General features: G+C 46.6%; 1 protein-coding gene across 2 annotated transcripts in view; it reads right to left on the minus strand.

The window, feature by feature from the left end:
• Window positions 1-24,561, minus strand: part of BOK (BCL2 family apoptosis regulator BOK) — a 34,763-nt gene extending 10,202 nt beyond the window's left edge. The window contains exons 1-4 of one of the 2 annotated variants that reach the window (XM_075417771.1): window positions 23,771-24,561; window positions 21,632-21,756; window positions 7,857-8,227; window positions 3,738-3,866 (exon numbers count right to left, since the gene is read on the minus strand). In XM_075417771.1, the coding sequence (XP_075273886.1) occupies window positions 3,738-3,866; window positions 7,857-8,109 (382 nt within the window). In that variant the 5' untranslated portion in view covers window positions 8,110-8,227; window positions 21,632-21,756; window positions 23,771-24,561. Of the gene's footprint in view, window positions 1-3,737; window positions 3,867-7,856; window positions 8,228-9,084; window positions 9,366-21,631; window positions 21,757-23,770 lie in introns of those variants that run through there. The other variant, XM_075417770.1, reaches the window with a different exon arrangement.
• Between the last annotated feature and the right edge of the window lie 129 nt (window positions 24,562-24,690).

A 24,690-nucleotide genomic window follows, 5' to 3' on the forward strand; every position in this document is an offset into this window, starting at 1 on the left:
AAATAAACTTCCCTCCTCAACACTCAGCATCAAAGCCTAACTTGCAAATCAGACCCAAGAGCAACGTGACCAAGTGCCACATTTCAATAGCTGGGAGAATACAGCCAGACATGATATTCTTTCCTCTGGTGGAGAGAAAGAAGCCAAGAAGGACATGCACAAGGCAGGAAGCTCAACTCGTAAGGCCTAAGCGATGAGGAAGCAGTGGGATGCACTTCTAACGGTATTTGCTCCTGCAGGGGAAAGTATTTTCTCCCGAGAACCCGTTAAACATGCATTCCCATTGTACAGGGCTCACTTCAGCCCAAGTGCTCTTGATTAAAAACTGACAAGTACCCAAATCCATACAAAACCAGGATGAAAGCTTTGAGAGAGCCCTCGTACCTAGCAGCTCTTACCAACTGGAGGCAACTGTTTCCTTTAGGAAAGGAAAATGCATCTCCCTTTTCTTCTTCTGTTTTTCCACCGAATGACCCCTTCCTTCTGGGATTTATTTAAACAGCTAATGTAAATGCCAGCTCAGCCAGGCCCCAATCCAAAGCCTGTTAAAGTCAGTGGAAAGTCTCCTGCTGGCTGCAGAGCTGCTTTGGACCACACACCAGAGCCAGTGGTATTGTCACAGAGGTGATGCTTTTGCAGATCCTTCAACATCCAAAGCAAGTCAGGGCTCTGTGGTGCCAGTCTCCACACAGAAGGGCTTTCCTCACCCTGAATAACTAACAGGATCTGTGGAAACAGGGAAGCAAAATACAGCTTGAGCCTTACTATGCTCTGTGCCCTGTTCACTTTCTGCCTATATTCTCAGCCATTAATCTTGCTGTAATTGGGATTCAAGCTGTCCTTGCTACACCAGAGAAAAGCCAAACCTGAGATAACTGGAATAGAGCATGCTGTAAAGTCGAATATAGCACAATGTACCCATGCAGTGGGACCAACAAGGATGCCAGATGTCCTCAGTCTTGCCTTCTTGAGGTCCATCAGGGCTTGTGCTTAGTCAAGACTTGTAGACGCTGTGGGCAGGAAGTGAGCACAGACAGCGCTAAAGTGTGAAGACTCAAAACCAGACCAGGGTGTGGAAGACGGCATGTAAGAGATTAAGGAGAAAAATCTCTCCAGCAAGATAGGGTCAGAATCCCCCACTCCTTTGCGGAAAGGCGTTGCGAGTGACTAACGGGGCTCCCCAGACTGTCTAGGCACTGCAGTGTCAGCCTGTAGCTGTTTTCTTAAGAAGCCTGGACAGTGAAAAACAGGCTGAGATGCTTTAGCCATTGGTAATTGGCATGAAAACTCAGACTGCACTTGAGTCTCTGGTTTCCTTCGCTCAGTAAGCGCCTCTTTCCTCTGAACTATGAAAAAAATAGGAATGATGTCTGGCTACCACAGCCAACTCCGATTTGCTGGATTTAGCATTAAATGCTGAGTCCTGAGACTGCAGTTAGGATCAAGGAATGTTAAAAATCAGCAAACTCCTCCCCCTCTGCCACTCAGCAACCTTCTAGCAAGAGAAGTTATAATAATGAATTGATAAAAAGCAATTCAATACACAACTCCAGCTTCATGCTCACAGGTTATCCTGTTAGTTGCTCTAAGGCAGAGATGAGAGAGAAGCAAAAACAGAGCATACAGAAGGAAGGTTTGAATCCACCCCCTGTGCAGCCATCCAACTGCCAGCCATTTATGCAGCATGGTGTCCCCAAATGAGGGACAGCACTGGCAACAGAGCTTAAGCCTGGGCTTCTATCACATTCCCAAAGTCTGTAGCATTGCCAGCCTCAAAGGGCTGAGTCTGGATCCCATTCTGACTACCTTGAACACCCCAAGCTTAGAACCAAGAGTTACAATTCCTAGCTTTACTTTCAACAAAATCATTTTAAATCATCCATACTTTTCACTTGACTCCTGAGCTGAGAAGGTGAAGAACACCAAAAAAATGCAGCTCTCAATGAAACTGTCGATATACATTGGTGAGAACAGGACTCCCAGAAGCCAGCAGGGCTTTCTCCCCAGCATCACATTTATGCAGCGTAGCAGCATGCAGAGTCTGCTCCACCCGCAGCCATCCACCTTTACAGAATCATAGAATTATGGCTTAATTCCCTCTGTCACTTCAGCTTTGGAGGTGGGCCAGTTCTGATGTAGTCAGCTACAGTCATCTAAGAAGATAACCTACTTAGCTGCAATGCAAATACCTGAGCCTGCAAACTTCACCTTCATTTTTCTGTAAGCCTTGACACAAATAAAGCTCAGCATTAAGTGACAAGGCAAGGCACCTGCACTCTGAACACAGCCACACTCATACATTTCCGCCATACTTGCCCAGCTCTTACTTTCTGAGCCCACATGGCCTCCCAAGGCAATCTGCATTCCAGGCATGCTCTGAAAGGATTTCGAGGGCTGCAGTACTAGCTACAGAATCCAATTACGTCCATTTGCTACGACAAAACTTCAGTTCCCCTGATCCAGGGAGTAAATCTGCCATGCTCCATCTGCCAGGAGCCCTGCCCGAACAGCCCCTCTTGGAGACCTCTCTTGTTATCTGTTGTGGTTCTGGAGAGGACTTGTGTTCTCCACCACAACACACTTCAGATCTGAAGTCCAGGATGTCAGCATGGGGCTTCTCTAGGGTGTCAGGGTTCCCATGCAGGTCATATGCATAAAGAAACATAGCTGACTGTGAAGGTAAAAAGCTTTTGAGTGAGAAAGCCTATTTGAAAGCACAACAGAAACCTGGACTTCTATCCTGTACCAACTACTCTCAAAGTAACAAAAATCACTGCCTCCTGTGACACTTGTCAATGTCACTAGATCCAGCGTTTTCACACTACTATGCTGCTAAGCAAGTAGCTTGCTTTATTTTTTTCCTTTTTTTATTCTTTAATTTTAATTTTTTGTTTCCAGTCTTTAACATCTCCCGTCCCTTCCATGGACAACAACAAGACACTGCAGAAAACCTACAACCATGTCAGGACTTGTGTGACAAATCTCCATGTAAAATATTTCTCTTCCTTTGATTCCCCTAGACTGCACTCCCAATTGCAGGCAAGGACTGTTTGCAGGGAAGCAGAGGTTCCCCCCGCAGGAACAAAGCACAGAGTGTACCTTCGCTTTTGACAACCATCTCTGGGACCGGTCAAACAGAAGCAGAACATTCACGTCCAAGCAGTGAGAAAGTTTCTTGTCTGGAACTGCTAGCCTTGAGGGCCAAGGCTCCTGTCTCTCTGAGTACAAAAAGTAGAAGCAGCAATAGAAACAGCAAGCTCTGTTGCAGTCCTGGCTATTACTGCGGGAAAGGAAGCCAGAAAGAGAGGAACTCCCTTGTGATGAGTTGGTTCTGGCTCCTAGCATCAGCAGTGTGAGCTGGAACAAGGGAGACTCCCATGTAATGAATCTTCTCTGGCTGCCAACAGTGAGCAAAGGAGCTTGGAATGAGTGACCTCCCTGTGCAATAAGGTAACACCATCTCCAAAAGAGGAAGGGCAGGAGATGCCTTCTAGAATGAGTGAGAACCTGCCAGGAGGATATAATAAAACAGGGCATTTCCCTGCCAGAACAACAGAGCGTAGAGGAGCTCTCATTAAATCATTAAAGCAGGGCACACTGCCAAACTGCCCACAGCCCTTTCAGAAACCGTGCCCCATCTTGCAGGCCATCCCAGAAACACGCCTTCTCTGAGAGAGGTGGCTCCATCCTGTTCCTTTCCACCCAGCCCTGTCTGCATATCTGTCAGGGCACAGTACCTGCAGTGAAAATCTGCGCAGCTACTGCCAGGAAGGCGTCCGTCACCACTGTCTCTGAGTGCAGCGAGATGTTCAACTGGCGGGCGATATTCCGGTAGACGGTGGGGCGAATGTATTCCAGCTCATCCCCTGGAAACAAACAGTCAGGAGTCAGCATGCAGAACACCAAGTCCTGCTCTCACTGTGTAGGAATTACAGCTGGGGCCACCCCACGTATCCCTCCAGCCAAAGAGGCTTAACCCCAGCTCCACCTTATTTTAAAAAGGCGGCAGAGCGCTTAGGGTCATTTCAATGCAACCCCCTGCCACCCACTTTCCTAATATCCCCTGTGCCTAGGACTTCTAAAGGGAGTGGGGACAGGCAGTAGCCCTGTACTAGTGGTGTGGCTGCAATAATCCACAATACAAATGATAAACCCAGGCTGGCTGCCTGCCTTTCCTCCAACACAAGAGACAGGGCTCAGATAAGCAAAGCCACCTCATTTTTCTTCAGAAGTGAAAAGAAGGCATGTACATCTCATAAGCTTTTGAGAGATACGCCCTTTCTCAACACCCCATCAGACTTGTACAAAAAAGCCTGAAGATGAGAGCAACTCAGGAATGCTGGAGGGTGATGAAAGCCAAGGATCCACCCAGAGCTGCACAACATTAATTGAGCAAAGAGACTATCAGCTCAGCTATTTTACCCTCATACAGGCACTGAGTGACAATCCGGAGTTCTTCCTCTCCTCCAAATGGTTAAAGAGGTGTTCATTTGCCTGGCTGTGCCTCAGCAACAAGGTTCCTGACACACACACACAGACACACACTTTCACCTCCAGGTTGTTTTCTCCCCAGCTGGGAAATGGTTGGAGGTGTTAGGCTATTTTGAAGACCAAGACGGAAATACCAAGGACAAGCAGAGAACCTCCTCCCACATATCTGAGCTATGGAGCTTGGGCAACAGCAGTAAAGCTTTTCCTCTGTAGCAAAACAAACCATTTGTGAGCAGTAGGATGAATAAAGCCCAGGTTCCAATGGATTTATCTCCCTAAAGGGGTTCACAGATACTTAATGAGGCTTGCCCAGCTGCTGTAGGAGCACCACACAATGCAAACCTTGCATGGGACCAAGGCCCTCTGTGCGTGGAGTGTCCTGTTTGGTTTAGGTTTTAGAAGAACACTCTGTGTCCTCCTCCTGCAGGAGAGTGCTCTGGAGCACCCAGGGGAGAGGAGAGCTGTCACGACAGCTTTACATCCCACTGCAAGACCCAGATGACTTGCCCCAGACAGAGAGCAACTGATCCTTCTGAAAATTTTACTCAGATGGGAACTGAAAAGGAAGGTGCCTCTCCAATCAGAGTCATTAGCTACCGAACCTTAACTCATCTAACTGGTCACTGGCACTCAGCACAGGCACAGCCCAGTTCTACCGAGCTCTCCGGGATTCTCCAGGCCCTTTGTGCATATGGGATTGCCCCACACAATCTGACAGCAAGAGGAAACCCTGCAAACATATGGCCAGCCCTGATAAGAGGAAACATTACTTGCACTACTCAACAGCTGTTTTCTCCTCACAGGGAGCACACGGGCTTCCCCGTAAATGGGAGGAAATGGGGATAGCCCTGCCTGTGGTTAGCCCAGAGGGAGGCATGGGAGGCTGGGATCAGCACTTGGTAGCCTGCCATTGCTACAGCTTTTAACAAGCAGTGCCTGGGGGCCCCAGATGAGCTCAGGGCCCGTTTTGGTTGGAGGCATACATGCTGCTAAAGCAGGCCCTGCCCTGCAGCAATGCACAGGGCAGACAAGAGCAGCCAGGGAAGAAAAGCACAGGAAAGCAGTCCCAGGCTCATGGACACTCCCTGCCCCAGCAGCCCTAGGACCTCTCCAGCAGCACATTACATGGGTGGCAGCCTTTGGTGTCCATATTCCGATGCCCAGCTGTGCACTTCACAACATTGAAAGCAATTTCTGTGCTTCTCTTTCCTCCAGTAATCATGGAGGAATAAGTAGGGCAGCAGTGAGTTTCCACACAGGGAAGCTCAGTGTAGAGGTGAGAGGGCACTTACCTGGGTCTGGGCTACAGAAGACACAAGTTCAGATAAACCAGACCTCAGACACATATGGCAGGTTGGTCTGGGGTGTCTCATTTGGCCATACCATTAGGTTTTACCTCCTCTGACTCATTAATTGCAGGAATTCGCTGCTAAGCCGCACTGAGCTGACAGGTTCTCGCTCCCCAAGACTTTGCAGGTGCATTGCTTGTGCCCAGCTCCTCTGCTAGCCCACCAGCCAGTTCATCAGACTCTACTGCCTTGGCACATGCAAGAGGACGGACTAGGAAATTTTTCTACTTCTCATCTCCACAGGCTTCTCAGCACTATCATGCAGAAAAAAAATGGTCTGGCTTGTTGCATTGCTTAGTAAGCAGCTAAGGACTACGGTTCCTGGCAGGTGGCTGGATACCATACGGCCTTGTACTGGTTTATAGCCTCAAACTGGAAAAGAAAGGGACAGGCCATGTGGCAGGCAGCATTTCTGAACAAACAGGATGGAAACAACTCTTCATTCTAATAAGAAGGACTGCTAACTCTTCTTGTTGCATGGGTGCCACATGGCTCTCTCCAGACAGATTTGCTCAGAGAAAGCGCCAAGTTCCTGGGACTATCAGCCAATCTTTCCATCTGGACACAAATAAGTTACAGGAGAGTCATCCAGGAGACGCCTTCAGATCCAGTCTGCCACCTGCTTGGCCTTTAACATGCTCCTGGCCACCCACAGAAGATCTGGTCGAAAGCAAACAAACCTCAACCCCCAATCCAGGCAGAGAAGAAAAGGAGGACAAAAAGGCAGTAAGATTGAAAGAAGAAGAAGAAAAAAAACACAAAACAAAAAAACCCAAAAACCCAAAGACCAAACAACCACTGGAAACAAAAACAGAAGAGAAGTAAGCATGGGAGAGAAAAGTGAAAAAGAATTAATGAAACTAAAGTCAGTTAAAAGAAACACAGCCACGCCTTAAAAAGAAATTTGGGATAATATCAAACAGAAGTAGAAAGAAAGAGGAGAAAGTGGGGAGACCAGCCTGGTCCTGAGTTTGTTAGGCCCAGCTAAAGGTTACTGCACCAGACTTCTTTAAACTTCAGTGTAATTAAATCCGATGCAAATGCTAGTGGTAATTTCCAGGCAAAAGAGGGATGCTGGAAGCAACTTCCAAGAACGAGGGTGTCAGGATCCCAAAAGACAAATGGCTAGACTTGAGCACGCAGGAGGCTAAAATCTAAAACAAAAGGCCAGGCACCTGTCAGCATTTAGAGGGTGCTCCTGGTACAAGCACAGCTCCAGAGCATGTCTCCATGCAGCAGCCTACAGGTATAACCTTCAAATCGCTCTCCCTGTAGCCCCAGCAGTCACCTGGCCATGGGGGGAGCTGGCTACTTTGGGCACTGAATGGCAGTGTATGCTAGGCAACATCAGCCAACTCCTCCTCGCTCCAACAAAAAGCAAGAAAACTCATGTATTGCTGAATTAATAAGTAGGCAAATGAAGATTTACACACTGTCAACACAGTGTCATTGCAAAGTGGCTTTATAAATATCTCCAAAGCACACGGTCTAAGCAACTACCCCCAAATTAAACGTCCTTGCAGCTGGGCAAGCAACTCATGAAGCCCAAGTCTAGCGGTAGCAGTACTCTACTAGATGCCAGCTTGGGCTGCATCACGGCAGCCAAGTCGCCTGTGTCTGGAGAAAACACTGCAAGACCTGTTAAAATGCCAAGCAGGAAAGACTACTCGAACTACAGTCAAAACTGTTACACAGCTGGAGTTTTATGCAGGTAAAATTAGTTTGCTGTTGTGCTTTCTTGGACTGCATTGTGATTTTAAGTTGTTCCAAGTCCTCACAAAAAAGTAGCTCTGCAGAAACACTGTACTCCAGTGCTCCAAGGGACAGAGGAAATGCAGGTAAAGGAGCTCTTCAGGGAAGATCACCAAAACCAAATCTAAATGCCAAAAGCAGAGAAGAAAAACCTCTATATCATGACATGAAAAGCCTCTTGGCACTCTTCAGTTCCAGAAACCCTGGTCTGGTCTGAATTGCTCCCTATAGTTTCAGTTCTCACCCATACCTGCAGGGACTTACCTAGTCGCAGCAATATGGTGGACACCTCGGCCAGCTTACCCCCTGGCACTGGGGCATTGTACTCGGGTTTGCTCCAGCTGACACCCGCTCGAATTAGCCTCGAATTTATGTAGTCTCTGCAGAGAGCCTTGGCTTGGGACACAAGCTCCTTGTCGGTGGGAGATCTGTCAAAAACCTCCATCACCTCTGCAGCAAAGACTGAGGACCGGCGTAGCACTTCCATGCCTGGCTGGCTGAACCCACACCTCAGCATACACTTGCTGGAAGCAGCCTTAGATGAGAATCTGCAGAAGCTGTGTGGTAATCCTCTGGTCTCTCGGTTTGTCACAGCTCCCAGCAGCTATTCTCAGAAGGCCAGTTTTTTGTTTTACCTGGTGAATAAAAGTTATCTGTAAGTCCTCTAGCATTGCAAAAATGTAAATCAGAAACCCAAGTATTATACCTCAACAGTTCTGCTAAAGTCAGTAGTATCATATTTGCAAAACATCTGTCTCTGCGCATCTCACAGACAAGGGGCAAAGTCTTCTGTCTTCCAGCCACTCTTTCACCAGCAGTGTGACTCACAGGAGGGCTGCTCCTTTGAACAATCAAGGTGTTTCCTCTTTTCCAGTTCAGATTCAGCAGTCCTAGAATTACCCTTCAGAGACACTAGATGGTCAGAGCGTGGAAACAATTCATAGAATGTGCAGACAACCTCAGCTTGTTTCAATTAAACTGGAAAAATACCCCAAATCCCAAATACCAGCTGCAGTAACCTCAACCAGATGTCAACAGACATTCCAGCTCAGTAGGTCATGGATCTTTCAGAAGAAATGGCACTACTGCAAGAACAGGGGTACAGGAGCATTTGAAATGTCTCGCTGGAGACGGTTTACCACATTCTCAGTTTAGGTTTTGGTTCTGCCACTCTTTTTTTTTTTTTCCCAAAGCTACATGCATATTACTTCTCGAAAACCTCTAGCAACAGCAGAGAAAGCAAAACAGAAAAGCAGATTTTTAAAAACTTGTCAGGTGTGAACGCCTAAAGAGAAAATTCAAAATTTCTTCAGAGACTACTCAATTCATCTGCTGATTTGACTTTTTAATGCAGTGCTGCTTCTGAAGTCATTATTCAGATGTTAGTCACTGTATTTTTCAGTCCCCAGTTTTAGACATCTACTTACAGTAATGATTTTCAAATGAAATAAAGCCAGTTATTCTTCGTTTTCCCAATGAAAAACATATTTACCTCTCATGTTGCACTCTTTCCCTCTCAGTGATTTCTTTTTGGGTTTGGTTTCATGTTTCTTTGGAAGATCTGTGTCAATGAACACCAGGTTTTGGATTCATAGGCTACTGTCACACTTCTCCGGAGAGCACCAGCCTTCTCTGCCGTGCTGTCCGCAGGGCTCCCGCCAGTGCCTCCAGCCCCACCGCTCCCACCTCGCATCCCGGCTGCGCTCCGCCGGGATCCTCGGGGCTTGCTCTGCTGCTTTTAAGGGACCCAGCAGCAGGGGAAAGCTGCTAGCTTTAGCCTTGTAAGGAAGATGAAATAAGCGGGAGGTGGGGCTACTAGAGCCGGAGAGCAGCACTTTCTCCTCCCCTTGCTTTCTCTCTTAAGGAGGTTCTCCCTCGTTCTGCTGCCAGCCTGCAGGGACCTCGCTCAAGGACCAGTCTTTGGGGTAAGGGCAGGAGCAGAATTTCTGGGCCGGGTTTCCCCATGTAACAGACAGGGTTGGATGCACTGATGAAATAGGAATATCTCCCGTGGCCGCTTTTGCCGGGTGGATGCTGGCCAGGCATTTTCAGACGGCAGCCGAGCTGGGGAACTGCAGCAGGTCGTACTTCAGCGGTGGGCTAGTCATGCCAGTTCAGTCCCAGGGGATGGAGGGGATAAACAGAGCGCTACACCTCGGGGCTAAAGCGAGTGGGACTTGCATTCCCCCAAACTATGCGTACACTGGTTAAAAAAGAATGAAGTGTGTTTGCCGATAGGAAATAGTTTGTCCAGGATGAACTGGAACATGCCCGTTTCATCTCAGTGTGTTAAGAAAACTAACATATAAAGTTGAAGGAAAACATTTTGATTAGTTCCGACATACTTACAAATTAATTTCAATATCAACTTCTTGTTGCAACAGTATCATAGTGATGCCACAATGCTCAACTTTTTTTCCATGTCTGTGCAATACCATTTCAACTCAACAGAGCACATACAAGTGTTGGCTTTTTGCGTTATGATTTGAAACAAAAGAAGCTTCAGAAATAGAAGCTTCCTGCAGACAAGAAGTTGTACCATCTCAAACACAAATTCTCCTCAACAAATAACAATTTGTATTTGGTGTGTTCAAAAGACAGCCTTTCCAAAAGGAGGTCAGAAGCAAGAGGTTGCCATTTGAGGTAAGTACACCTCGCCAAGGTGCTGATCGCAAAAAAACCCCAAGCACAACCCCCCCCACTGCCAGTCTCAAAATCGAGCGATAAAAAGAAACAAATGAATTGCATGTAAAAGCCTTATTATATGATGTATCAGATAGTCTGGCCAGCATGAACGCACAGCTCATGCACAGGCTCAAAACAGAGCATGTGTTTTGGTCTGCCATGAACTGGATTGCTTTGCTGTGTTGGGAAGGGGGCTGCAGTAAAGCCCGTTCTCCCTCCAGCGACAGATCCTCTTTCTGAGCCAGCTTCTCTGGAGATATTCAAGACCCGCCTGGACAAGGTCCTCTACAACCTACTGTAGGTGACCCTGCTTCGGCAGGAGGGTTGGACTAGATGACCCACAGAGGTCCCGTCCAACCCCTACCATTCTGTGATTCTGTGATTCTTCTGAGCAAGGAGCAGGGTTAAGGAGAGGTATGTGTATGCAGCATGAGTCAGCTGGGGACCCCTGGCCTAGCTTGATATGATCATGTTAAGATGGCAATAGTGGCTGTGCATCTCCAGCACCAAAAGTATTTGCTCAAAGATTCTCTCAGAAATTTTTGTCCGCTAGCCTTCCTCAAATTGTAGTACAAGTCACCATAGACAGAGGCCCATCCTACAGAAGATGAAATGAAGACTGCAGAGTTCCTGTGCTATTGCCCGTCCCTAGCCCACCCCTTCTCTGCAGAGTGGGCATGATGGTCTCAGGGAAAATCATATTTTTGTCTTTGCAGATCTGATGGCTGAAAAATCATTAAAAATTACATCTTGCTTCCTGCAGCAGCTGACAGCTTGAAACAGTAGCCCTATTTAAACTGTCTCTATTCAGTAGAGCTCTGAAAACGAAGATGAATGCTTAAATATCAGTATTGCTTAACTAATGATGTTTCCCAGAATTCTGGCAAATATGCAAGTGCCACAGTGCCTCCCAGCTTTCTGCGGGTGCCAAACCCATCCCATGTGTTCCCTGCCCGACAGCACCCGCTCAACTTCCACCCTGCAGCAAAGACAGAAAAACTAGAAACACGACAACTGTGCATAATAAACCAAACTTTGTATTTAAAAAGATCAAAAATCACAACAACAGTGCATGGTATTCTACCTATATTATATACACACTAAAAATGCAGCTTCACATTGAAAGATACCTCTGTAAGTAAAAAAAAAAAAAAATAGATGAAACCATGGCATATAGCGCTCAGCTGACCACAAAAGAATAGGCTGTTACCATCCAAGGAGCTGCCAGTGTAATTCAAGCCCCTTTTTACTATGTTTGGGCTACAACACTTAGCATTTACATCTACACTGGCAAAACCCTTGTGGCAACGGAGTATCATGAAGCAGTGCAGAAACAGCTCATATCACCCAAAACCAGTGCTCCCAGTGTAGCTGTTACTGACATGACAGTGTTCTGGCTGGAACAACAGGATCCACCCCACAGCTCCTGCCTCTCTCCAACGGGGTGACCAAAAGAGCTCAGAGCATTCAGTTAGAAAAGCCAGGGGACCACAGAGATATGACTACATTTTATAAGCACACCAAGTAGAACCAAGCCCTGGAGAAACCACACCAGTGAGAATACAACAATAGTGTAAATGAGGACAGCTTATGCTCAATATTAAAAAGTTCAACCATTGCAGAAGTAAGTCTTTGAAAGGGCCTTTTAACAGTTGCCGTGGAAGCAAAATAGCTAGGTGATGGTGAGCACACTAAGCTTATGAAAGGGTCTGCACAATACGGTTTCCTGCAATAGCAGGAGAATAACCCTGAGTGCCCTAGGAGGTCATTTCCATCTTTGTGTTCACACAGCCTGCTTTCTGTCAGAGGTATTGTGTTGTTTCGCCTCATGGTGCCAATCCCAGCCGCTTCACACAGCCTACAACAATTCCATCAGAAACTACACACTGTAACACAGAGGTCTGATGTTCTAGAACACCTGCAGAGTAAGTGCTCGGAGAAGCAGAGGGATGCCAGAGGCACACAGTTAACAGCCAGGGAGCCTGGGGAACAAACCTGCCTGCTACAAGAGGTTTCCCTTCAGAGAGAAGGTGCTCTGGTAAAACACTGGCGCTGTAATCAGACCAAAGCCTTCTACCAAACCGTTCCTCCTTCTGCATTATCTCGGCCAGTTTTAACATACCATCTTCTCCCCACTGCCTCTTCCTGCCCGATTTTTGCAGCACAACTTCAATTCTGTGTTTGTGAAGTTATCGCATACCACTGTGAAATCACCTACAATGCCAGGCTTTAGGTTGCAAGTCCATACAGGAGGATCAGGAAGGCTGGAAGAAGCACTTGTTTTTATACAGAAATATTTTGCCAGCTGCAACAGAAAAACAATACATGGAAGTAGCAGCTTAATGGGACCCAAGCAAAACACTGAAGTTTTTTGAACCTTCCTCTCATTTCTTAAGGGCTTGATTCAAACCTCCTGAACGCCAAGCAGTTATTTATATTACTTGCATGATGAGATCACCCTGGAGCAGGATTTTGCAGTGCCAAGTGTCACCTGCCAGACCGAAGAGGATGCGTCACAGTGAACTGGTCTTTCACAGCCTTTAGACTGTTCTCCTTCATGAGGATGCAGGTCTAGTGACTTAAATGCATAAAGTTGAGCAACCAATCCATTACTTAGGTTCCTGACATAGGTTAACACTGATACTGAGTGTTTTCTTCTCTTAAGCTGATGCTGTGCTCACTACCACTGTTTGTAGACACAACTTCCTTGTTATATGTATGTTTTGACATAGGCAGAGAAAAGATAGGGTGTATTCCAGAACTGATGTACAAACACACTGAAGAGGAAACTGTAACACGAATTTAACATTAGCAAGGAGTGCTATGAGTTGAATCATAGAATATCTCTACCTGTATTCCTGAATCTTATTCTGGAAACGTTGCCTGAGAAGAGTGTAACCAAGCATTGCTACTCGGGTGTCACGCCAGCAGCTGCCCACTGTACAACAGCAGCTTGTAGCTAAATCTTGTACTTAGGCTGACGATGCAGCCTCAAAGAACATAACTGAGTAGATATATCTGTTTTGGTTGTTATCCTATCCTCTACTTTGCTTCAGAATGAAGCATTTTACTGAACAGATCATCTTATAAGCCAAGAAGGTAAACACACAGAAGAAATAAGAAGTTTTAAGTTGTTCAAAAGCTATAGCTTTGTTTTGAAACACAAATAAAACATTTACATATTGTACCACCAAAACAGAAAAGGCAGACAACACCTAATGACCTCGCTATCCCCAAGAGACCAAAGAGGACTCTTCCCTTTCAAGCTCTAACCCAAAGGCAGAGAATGAGCCTTTGTCTTATTCTAGTGAGTGAACACATGCAAGGTTTGGGAATCACTTCCACGCAGGATACGGGCACGTGGACAGGCAGGTGCCTCTGCCTGCAATGATTCCGAAATCTCAAGAGCCTGAATTGGGTGCAGGCACTCCTGCACTGGCTCAGCAGCATTTATGAGCTCTGACGCATTTATCCACTGCTTCGAGACACATGCTGGGGCACGGACATGTCCTACAGAGGCAAAAGGGTTGCTGGATCTGATAACCACTAGGCAAGATTCTTTACCCTGCACACATCTTCATGCCCTAAACATGCTCCAAGGGATATAGACTCAAATTTTGCATATGCAGAATGTAGTCCTACTTTTAATTAAACCCTTACTGACTTTCAGAAAGGCTCTTCAGTCTTAGTGTCTAGTGCTGGGCAGGGCAGCAACTATGCTTTTAAAAAAATCTGTCTTTTCAAGTTTTCAGACAAGGAAGGTAGGCAGATGTCTGTAGTCTGCACAGATCAAATTCGGAGCGCATGATTGCTTCACATGCGGTTGATGATACCTTACAGCATTTCAGCCATTAGGATGCAGTTCCACCCTGACTGCTAGTAAAGCATTTCTACACACTCAATACACCTCAAGACTTTGTGGAACTCCATGTTGACAAAAATTTTCCTGAAGATTGCTTTGGTTAACAAGATTTACACCTCTAACTCAGTGGGGCAGTATAGGGCTGTTTTTTTCAGCAGCAGAGTCAGCTAAAGCAACCTTCACATCCAGCTGCTCATACCCACTCCCAAATTGTCTTTCCTAATTGCACTGCTATAATTTTGTGTTTGCTGGCATTGTGGACTGGTTCAGGGAGCCAGCTGGTTATTTTTCATCCGGATGTGATAAACCTTCCATCCAAAGCACATCTGCAGAGTTGTATTACTGCAATGATGGTGGCTAGAAGGAAAAAATTTTAGTTCTGCCATCAAGATGAACATCAATGAAACTATAGCACTAGTATTGTTTTTGCATATAAAATGCAGCTGTGGTGATCTGGAGCTTCCTAGTTCACTGTAGAAGAAAGAGAAGTTCTGACAGAAGGTAATCAACAGATTCTTCTGCAAGACCAACAATTGCTCAGCATGGCTGGGTATCCTAGCACTTTTAAGATGACGGCTTTCATGGCTTCTGATGGAAGAGACTTTAACTAAAAAAAGGGGGAGGGCACAACACAAAGAAAGAAGAAAAGAAAAGGAGATGTCAACTTTTTGTTACCTGACATTGAGATATCCAAATCAGGCATGTACAACAGCCAGGAGAAAAGCAACTCCTTCCTTCTGGCTGAAGCATGAGCTTGATCAAGTAGGTGTCCAAAGCACCATGTCCAAAGCAGGGATAACTTACATTCGTTGACTTTGAATTCCATCATTTCCCTTATTTTGACTGGAAATCTTTGGGCCAGAGTGTTTACATGACTCTGAAAGGCAGTTGGGTGCAGTAGCTGCTCTGAGTGTTTGCAATGAGGTGAGACATATGCCCACCCCTGCTCAGGGAAGAAGGAAAACCCCACCATCATCATCATCAGTGGTCCCTTTGTAGGCTCCACAGTGCATCCAGGTTATTTTTCCAGGCTCTCAGGAAAGATCTGCTGCCGGTCTTGGACCATCAGTTCAGCAAGAGCCAGGAAGCTCTTAGTGCTCAGCTTCTTGCCCAGCCTGCTCCTCTCCTCCAGTGCATCAGACTCTAGCATTGCACACTGGCATGACAACAGCAAACATCTGGCCAGATGTTAAAAGCCATTGCCAAATATTCTCAAGGTAGACTCACTTCAGTCAAAGTGATTCAAGTCAATTTTAATCATATGTAAGAATCAGCAAGCAGGAAATCTTGTTTGAGGTCACTGATGTTAATCTGAGTTTACACTTGTTTCTAAGAGAGGATGAGTCTCAGACTTGCAGAAATCAAGGCCTGTTTATTTGCATCCAAATACAGCTCAATACTATGTTTTTTTCTCAGCTATAAAGGGGGGAAATGATGTATATTTAAGCAATTCTACAGCTGATACAAGTCAGAAATCTGAATGTGCCCAGGGTGTTTTCTACTTAGTAGGCTATTTTTACTTCATGTTGCTAGTGTACACCATCTTGAACATTCATACAAATGCAATTAAAAAACCCCAGAAATAAATGATGTTATTATGTGCTAAATTAATCTAGAAAACATGAAGTTGAAAAGGTTTTTAGAATGCAGAAGAGCACCCAAGAAAAAGAACCACAACAACACAAAACACTTGTCATTCAACTACTGAACTGAGTCAACTGTTGAAACGAATAAGCAGCTTGAGACCAACAGCCTTTTCTGGGGATGAAGTCAAAACTTCAGAGAAGTTGCAGTCTCAGGTCTTTCTTACTGAGCTAGTTCAGTTTGTACTTTGAGGAGCTGGGAGCCAGGAGGGTCAGGTGGGGGGTGATCTACTCTGTATTGGGAAGACGAAATACTTTTCACAAAAAGCCTGAAGAATGCTAGTTGCTTGTATTTTGCAAGACACTCACATATCACACTGCTGTGCTTTACATCACTTCAGAATTTCAACAGATGCTCACAGCTCTAATATTTTTGTTTTACAGCAAAGAAAGGGCTTAAATTGGACTCAGTGATCTTAAGGGTCTTTTCCAACCTAAATCATTCTGTGAAATATTTACTTACCTACATGAATAAACGAAGTGAAAGCTTGCACTAAAAGTTCCCTCTAACATTCCAGAAATTTCACCCCAGGAAGGTATATGTGAACGGGTAATAAGAGTGCAGTATCCCACAGCTCATACAGAAGAAACACCAGCAGCAGCACTCTAGCCAGCTGAAACCTGGCGTCACTCAGCAGCAAGGAGGAGGCTGATCACCGAAACCAGAAATAGGGGAAGTGTTTTCAAATAACGAAGCAGAAATACACAAAGCGACATTTCTGGGGAAGAGAGATATCTCATTCAAATGACTGGTTTCAGCTGAAGTCCATAGAGGAAGTTTCAGACCCAACAAGACACTTCAATAACTGTAAATCAAGGGTTAGTGGTTTTAAGGGAGGGAGTTGGTGTTGTTTAGCATCATTTAGTGTGGCAAAGACAGCGAGAAATAACACATATACAATTGGATCACACATTTAAGAGCAGCTGCATGAGGGAAGCAAGCAAAGCGAGAAACCCTCCCAGGTGTAGTGAGCTTTCCACTACAGGCAAGAGACTGGGAGCAGTTAAGCTCACCTCCTCTCACAGCCCTCCATGAGGAGGACAAGCAGCCACTGTGCTGTTTTGTATGCTTCCTGCCAAACCTTTGTTGTGTGAGGGACAGAGATGCCCCTCTTTTAGAGGTCACAAAGTAGGGTAGACGTACGGCATGAGTCAATTAACAGACATAGCTTCTTGATTTAAAAGAAGTAGATGATGCTCATCATGAGTTGTCAGTGCAAAATCAGCTTCACGCAGACCTCTAGAGGGTCTATGCCCTATTTCTCTTGCATACTCCCAAAGTGTATTTTCACTCAAAGTCTGATTTCTCATTCCTGGTAACCACAGACCGGTTTCTCTGGATAGAAGCCAAAGCAGCACAAAATTTCTTGCTGGCACTAACACACATACAGCCTTTTGTTAGGAGAAATACAGTCTTTGTGGTCTAAGGAGAACTTCAGTTCTAGAAGCAGCCATGAGATCAGGCTACTGCAGTGTGAGACTACACAATTCACATAAATTATCACTGAACCTTGCAGAAACTCACGTGACAGAGCTGTTAATAGGAGCTTTGCTCCAGACAGCAGAGGCCAACGAAGTGTTCATTAATAAACAGAAGTTCGACGCTAGCACTAAGCCCCTCATCAGAAACAGACATAAAAGAACAGGTAGCTTTGCACCTCCGTATTTTACAAGGGGACAGAAAGACTTCTCAGAATCCTAATTCAAGCAACTATGCACTCAATCAGGTAACTCTGCATCTTCCTGTTTAAAAATGTTTCTGGGCAAATATGAGCAAAGAGGAGTCTTTCCTTAAGAAAACATGGATTACTAGTTTTCACTTCCATGAGGTGTCTCGGATGTAGCATAGGAGTTCTTTTCTTCAAAGTCCATGCATCCTAGTAATTGGCTTTCTTTAGTGTTGTATTTTAGTTTACTGGCATGAAAAACATGTACTGATAAGAAAATAATTTTCGTCAGCAAGGGGAAAAACAGCTGCCAAGTCACCTGGGGAGAGAAGACAGGGTTTTTCTCTCTAATACTAAACTAAACTCAGACCAAGGGATCAGTGCTATAGTGGATTTACTCCACTGGAGAAACTGTGGTTCTCAACACGCAAATGAAACCATGAGTTCCCTGTCCAAGGAGTCTCCAAATGGCTCCCACGTATTGGGGCCGTCCTCACAAAGCAGGTCAGCTCAGACAGTAAAAGCTTCAGAAAGATGCAGTAGAAGTTTCACAGAGGAAAGCTGGAACACAAAAGGGGTCAGAAGCATCTCAGAAGAATGAGCTAGGCTGTCATTTTGAACAGCAGAAATCTTTGTAACCACAAGCACGACCGCACTGTGGTTTTATCAGAATCATCGCTGGGTACTCCAGTTCTTAGTCTGGGCATGGGTGAGAAAGCAGGTGTTTGGCCAATCTGCACAGGCAATAGACAGGCAATTAAAATAAACTTCTTTTCTCCAGTAGTTCTGGATAGTGCCATCTCTTTCTCCTCATTTTCCTGGGTGGAAAACTCCAGGTGGATTCAGCCACATTTAGCAGCTCCAGTTTAAAAGCAGGTAGGTATCTGAAGCCTAATGTCATGCTATCAGTTCCAGCAGAGCATTTTGTTCTCTGTTTCAAGGAGTATTTACACCAATTTCGATAGGTACTCTGTGGTTCCACACAGGACTCTCTCTTGAAGCATTCAGTGAGTGCCAAGTCCACCCCTCAGATAAACTGTATGCCAGCACTTATACTTTATTGCTCAGTTTAACAGGGGTCCACGCACTCATGCACGCATGCAACTTCCAGAGTAGTCAGAAGAGACTAGCAGGAAAGAAAAAAAAAAAATCTCTCCAGGAATGACATCAGCCACATCCATTCCTGCCTCAGCAGAGGCCAGAGGTCTCCAAAGGCCCAGTATTCAGCTTCACCTTCTTAAACTGTCTTCTACCACTAGACAGGAACATGGCTTGGAAGAGCAAGCACTCCATGCTTTTGGCTTGGAAGAACCCTAGCTTTATTTAGAGATTAGTCACTGTGGGAAGCAAAGGGACGCTGAGCCAACAGGAGAGTCAGCAGCACTCTGAGCTTTACAGCTGCAAATGTCCCTCTTGCTTATCCACTTTGCCAGCAGAATTGGGAGATAAAGGCTCTTTTCTTTGCTGAACACTCAAGACAGCCTTAAGAGCCACAATACCAGCAGAAAGAAAGCTCCATGCAGTCAATATTGCAAGATTTGTAGCAATAGGGTCTGAAAGCAGGAAGGAGAGTACTTTAGCTTTAACAGTCTGCTGCAGTCTCCATACAGGCAGGAATCTCATGAAGAGCTATCATCAAAGCAAGTGGATTTCTACATTATCAGCTCAGTCTGATCTATCTTGTAAGGGTATGGATTCCCCTTTGAATTCCTCCTTGCACTCCTACAAGGAGCATGGTTTAAGGCCTACAGCAGTACCTTACTGCCAAAACAAATCAGTCACTTTATGCTTATCAGTAGCTGCGATGCACCCAGGTAGAGCAGAATTAATTGGCCCTATGCCTCACACCAAAGGGAAGAGAAATTTAGATTTAGAGCTCACTCTCCCACTACTTTGCTTTGCTAAATTCAGATGAGGTATGATACTTACTGTTGCAATTTAAAACCTTCACCAAAAAGATAGGTGAGTGGGGAGAACATCCCCATTTAAAATTATCATTGTAGCTTCCAAGTTCAAGCAGAGATTATTTCAGCATGAGCTTGAGCAGCGTTGATATACAGAAGCTCAGTGGCCAAGTCCAGACGTAGACTAAAGACCACAGCAAAGAGGAAAACTGCCAGTCAAGTCCAACTCTTGCTTCTCTCTGTACAAATGCATTACTTCCTAAGGCCTGAAAGCTCCACTTTGCACTGGGAAAAAGCATATACCTTGGGAAGGTGACAAATTGAAAAAGATCATCCTGGCAGGAAGATAACTTCCCTTCTATTCCTGTAGTGTTACTGCTTAACTGCAGAATGCAGCAGCAGTGCTCTTCTGCACCGCTGATCTCCAGAAGTACAATACAGAAACCCACTTCAGCCTCTCGGCATACTAATGGAGTTAGAAACAGCTCCTCTCCAAACAAGCACCGCAGCCGTGAGAGAGTTATTCTGTCGCACTTTTTACAGTAAAGTTTTAACCCATCTGTCCCGCTAAGTAACTCTGCCTTCAGGGAGAGCACTTCACACCCGGTGCATCCTCCAAGGCTCACCGCCGTGCTCCGCAGCTCTCTTTACGTTAGGAAAGTACTACCACTTTTCAGGGCTCTCCAGGCTCCAGGCGCCTAAGCCGCATCTGCAAATAACGTCCCATAATGACCCCATGGAGCAGCAGAGAAGTTGAGGTGCCAGACCTAATGTCACCCAGCCACCGTGTAACCCAGTCACTTCGCAGCTGTTTCCATCTCCGTGCACAGTCATTGTCACCCTCCGTGACACACTCTTTCCTCTCTGCTGTTGCACCCTCGCTGTGCCCAGATTGCCGTTGCCATACCCGGGGCAGACCCGAGCACCTGAGGGGGGTTCGGCAGGAGTGGGTGCCGCAACGCGCTGTTGCCACCTGGTGGCACCAACACCAGAGCAACCCAGGTTGGCTTCCAAAACCGCCTGCCATGAAAGCTCTCGGACAGCTGCGTCGCAATGAGTTTCTCAAGAGGTACAGAACAACGCAAATCATAGAATCACGGCACGCCTTGGGTTGGAAGGGACCTTCAGAGGTCACCTACTCCATCCCCCCTGCAGTGAGAGGGACATCTTCAACTGGATCAGGTTGCTCAGAGCCCCGTCCAACCTGGCCTTGAATGTTTCCAGGGATGGGGCATCTCCCACCATTCTGGGCAACCTGTGCCAGTGTCTCACCACCCTCATGGTAAAAAATTTCTTCTTTATATCTAGTCTAAATCTACCCTCCCTGAGTTTGAAGCCATTACTCCTTGTCCTGTCACTACAGGCCCTGCTGAAAAGATTTTCCTCATGTTTCCTTTAGGCCCCTTCAGGCACTGGAAGGCTGCTATAAGGTCTCCCCAGAGCCTTCTCGTCTCCAGGCTGAACAGCCCCAACTCTCTCAGCCTTTCCTCACAGCAAAGGAATCATTGCTTCCAGCCCTCGGATCATTGCTGTGGCCTCCTCTGAACCCACTCCAACAGCTCCGTGTCTTTCCCATGCTGAGGGCTCCAGAGCTGGACGCAGGGCACCAGGTGAGGTCTCAGCAGAGCAGAGAAGAGGGGCAGAATCCCCTCCCTCGCCCTGCTGCCCACGCTGCTGGGCATGCAGCCCAGGAGACGGTTGGCCTTCTGGGCTGCAAACACACATTGGTGGATCATGTCCAGCTTTTCATCCACCAGCACCCCCAAGTCCTCCTCTTCAGGGCTGCTCTCAATCCATTCTCTGCCCAGCCTGTACTGATACCAGGGGTTGCTCTGACCCAGATGCAAGACCTTGCACTTGGCCTGGTTGAACCTCATGAGGTTCATGTAGGCCCCCTTCTCGAGCTTGTCCAGGTCCATCTGGATGGCATCCCATCCTTCTGGGTGTTCTGAGTAATTCATACAGAAAAATCTATCAGTGCTTGAACCAACCACGAACAGACATTTTCCTGGAACAGTTTCACAATCCAGAGCAGGTAAGATGTAGAGCAATAGCTCTTGAGGTCCTTTCCTCATGGTTTGTTTTGGCCATAAATAGTTACAGGCCCAGGCAAGCCTGCAGAGGCTGTCTGCTCATCATTCTTTGCTTTTATCAGTAGACTGGGCTCCATGCTGACCCTCCTTAAGATGTCTTATCGTGCTTTTTAATACACACACCCCCTCTTTCTGTCTGACCCAAGCAAGTCAGGGATACAGAAGTATGACTGCAGTACTTTTACCTTGAAGAGGGCAAGTAACTCAGATGTCTCACTGAAGAGTTTCTTGTTCTCAAAAGCATCTGGTGAAGGGCAGCGAACAGCAGGAGAGCAGGCTACGGGACTCCTCGCGGTCCACTCAACGCTTCCTAGCGAAAAGTAAAAGCTGTATTACTTTGGTGGAACATTTAAGAACACATCAGTTAAAGTTTCATGTAACAACTATTCACGCTCCTCTCTGGACTTCACAGAAACATAGCCAGATGTATCAGCTTATTGGGCAAAAGTTGTAAATGCCTCTGTCAAGATTCCTCTGTTGTGAGATAATCACATGGGTTATCTCAAACTGTGTCAGTGCCACACTGCCAGCAGAATAGAAGTTTTCCCAAATAATTACTTTTTTACAGAGAGAAAGTTCAGCAATTTTGACCCACTCATCTCCAACAAAGGCTGCAGTTTTGTAGATGGGAATGGAGGAGACTTCACAGTCAGGCAAAACTTGACTTGGGAACGGGGACTGGAGTACTGCTTATTTCTAAGCGGCTTGCAGAACTGAGCTGGGGGTTTGGGGAAGGGAAGTGGTGGAGTTGAGCAGAAGACTTGTTTAAGTAAGGTGCTTTTTTGTCACCAGCTTCTAATATATTTTTTTCTTTATTCTTCAGGTTTATACCTCTGCTTTAACAGAAAATAAATAGAAAAAAGGAAAAGAAAAAAGTTAACTAAACTATCTCATCCCCTTTAAAATAGTACTTTAAAAAGTTATTTCTTCACTATTGTGAGAAGAAACCCCAACAACATACACAGATGTCTCTGTTTTTTAGCCTTATTTCCCCACAGCATCCAGGCTTGGGCAGCCATACAGCACACACAGATAGAAAATACTTGTGCTTACATGCATAGGTATTTGACTCTTTCCTGCTTATAGTTTTTGACCAATTTTAATTAGATTGGGAAAAGAAGTAGGTACCACCAAAGCACAAAGTTCCTACAATTTTGTAAAGCAAAAGGTAAGAATTTACTAATACTGCTCTGAAGGAACAGGCTAACCATCAGCATCAGAACTGGCATAGAGGAAAGGGATGGCAGCAAGGCTGGCTCTGCTACTAGAGCTGCCTGCTCCATCAGCCATGCCCGCTTTCATGCCTACCTGCTTCAGGATCAAGGCAATCCTCCGTACTACCCCGAGAGACCCAGGAGGAGCTGCCTGCTTACACTGACAGCCAGAGTCAGGAGACAACACAGTCCTGCCCAACACTCCCTTTCCCACAGCCCTGCTTCCCAGGGCCAAGTGAAAGCTTTAACCCTCAATAGCAAGTGACAGACATTTTGTAGGCCTGGGTACTCCAGTATTTAACTAACTCTCTGCTGCTTTCCTCTAGCCAAAATATTTCCTCTTTTGCACTTACTTAGCTGGCTTTTTTCAAACATAGATCTCTTGAAGCAGAGACTGGGTTTCTTTCTGTGGCGGCAATTTGTTTCTGCATTCTTTTGAGCACATTAGTAATCCTCTCCTTGCACAAAAAAATCACAGAAATAACTGCTTTATAACAGAGCAATCATCTCCAGCCCTACACATACAACTTGCCCAAACCAAAGTGACCAGCTACTGACCTGTACCTGGTTTCTTCTAGGTGATGACCAGAGGACAACTCCCACACAACCTCTCCTGCCCATCCATGGGCACCGTTGCTATGAGGCAGACTACCCACAGGTCCCAAACAAGCAGGAACACCAACCTACATTTGAACCCCCTCTGTCTCCTGTGCTTCTGGGCCAGCTCTAAAACAGCTGGCCAGCATTTGCAATTTAAGATGGGCATGCCATGCTAATCCCACGTGCTGATCACCCTTATTAACAACTTACCCTAAATTAAGATGACAAAACAAGTTAATTGCTGCTCCTCCCTGCAGTCATCCCACTGTTATCTGGACACGGTACCGCCCTAAGGTCTATGGGTGACGCTTGTGAGACAGATTTTTGATGTATGTTCAGACTTGGCACATTCATTAACATAAACATTTTTGTGAGACTTTTGCCCTCTTGCCTGATGCCAAGAATGAAACTACATGGCTAAATTAACGAGTGTCCATGACAGCAGGTGGAGAACCGAGCTGTCGGGGTGAAACGATTCCTGCGTAACATCCACAGGGACTCACAACTTACCGCCCTCCGGGGTGACGCGTGTGCGGGCAGACAGGGAATGGGTCACCCCTTGGTGCCTGCTGCGGCAGAACTCCCTTCTCTTCCCTCTCCCGCTTCACAAGGAAGCTTTGATTCCTCTGTGGGCTCCTAGCTCTGCTAAGTCCAGGCGTTGTGCTGGAACAGGGGTGTTTATGAGACAAGATGGTTGTATTCTGTGGGGCTAGAAGACTGGTCCTGCAGGTATAAACTCCAAGCTCCAGCAATCCAGGGGTCCGACAGGTAAGCCCTTGGTTGAAAACCTTCCAGCCAAGAGACAGTTCATTTAAATACAGAGATATTATGTCATTACAGGGGTATTTGACACCAGTCCTCTGTCAACAGATGTTTACTCAGGTGCCTCCCGGTGCCGGGCAGTCCGATCGGGGGGCTGGGAGGCAGAGGGGTGCGACAGCCCCATCCGTCCACGCCGCGACACAGGTCACGGGGTTGGTCCTTTGGCCACAGCTCCTCACGAAAGCAGCACAAATTCACCACGGGAGCAGAAGCAGTATAGGACGAAGGCTTCGGGTGCAGGCAGCCATGCAAGCGCTCGTGTCCGTTTTGTTAGCTACGGGGAAGGACGCTCAAGCCCCGTTTTAAAGCTGACTGGCAGCAGAGGTTGCGAGAATCATTTTTTCCTTTGAAAATGTGACTCGGTCAGTGACACTAAGGCTGGCGGAGAAAAAAGCCAACCCCGCGGAGGCAGCCCTGGGAGCAGGGCTCTGCCCGCCCGCCGAGGCCCCAGCCCCTCGCCCTCCCGGCGGACTGCGGAGGAGCCGAGGACGGGGCGGCCGCCCGGCTCCCGGGGCGGCCCCTCAGGAGGGCCCCGAGGCGGGCAGCGGGGCCGGCCGCACAAAGCGGGTCCCGGCCTGGACTCCCCGTCCCGGCAGCCCCCGCGCGGG

Source organism: Opisthocomus hoazin, chromosome 4 (genome assembly GCF_030867145.1).
Source record: "Opisthocomus hoazin isolate bOpiHoa1 chromosome 4, bOpiHoa1.hap1, whole genome shotgun sequence".
NCBI classification, from domain to species: Eukaryota; Metazoa; Chordata; class Aves; order Opisthocomiformes; family Opisthocomidae; genus Opisthocomus; species Opisthocomus hoazin.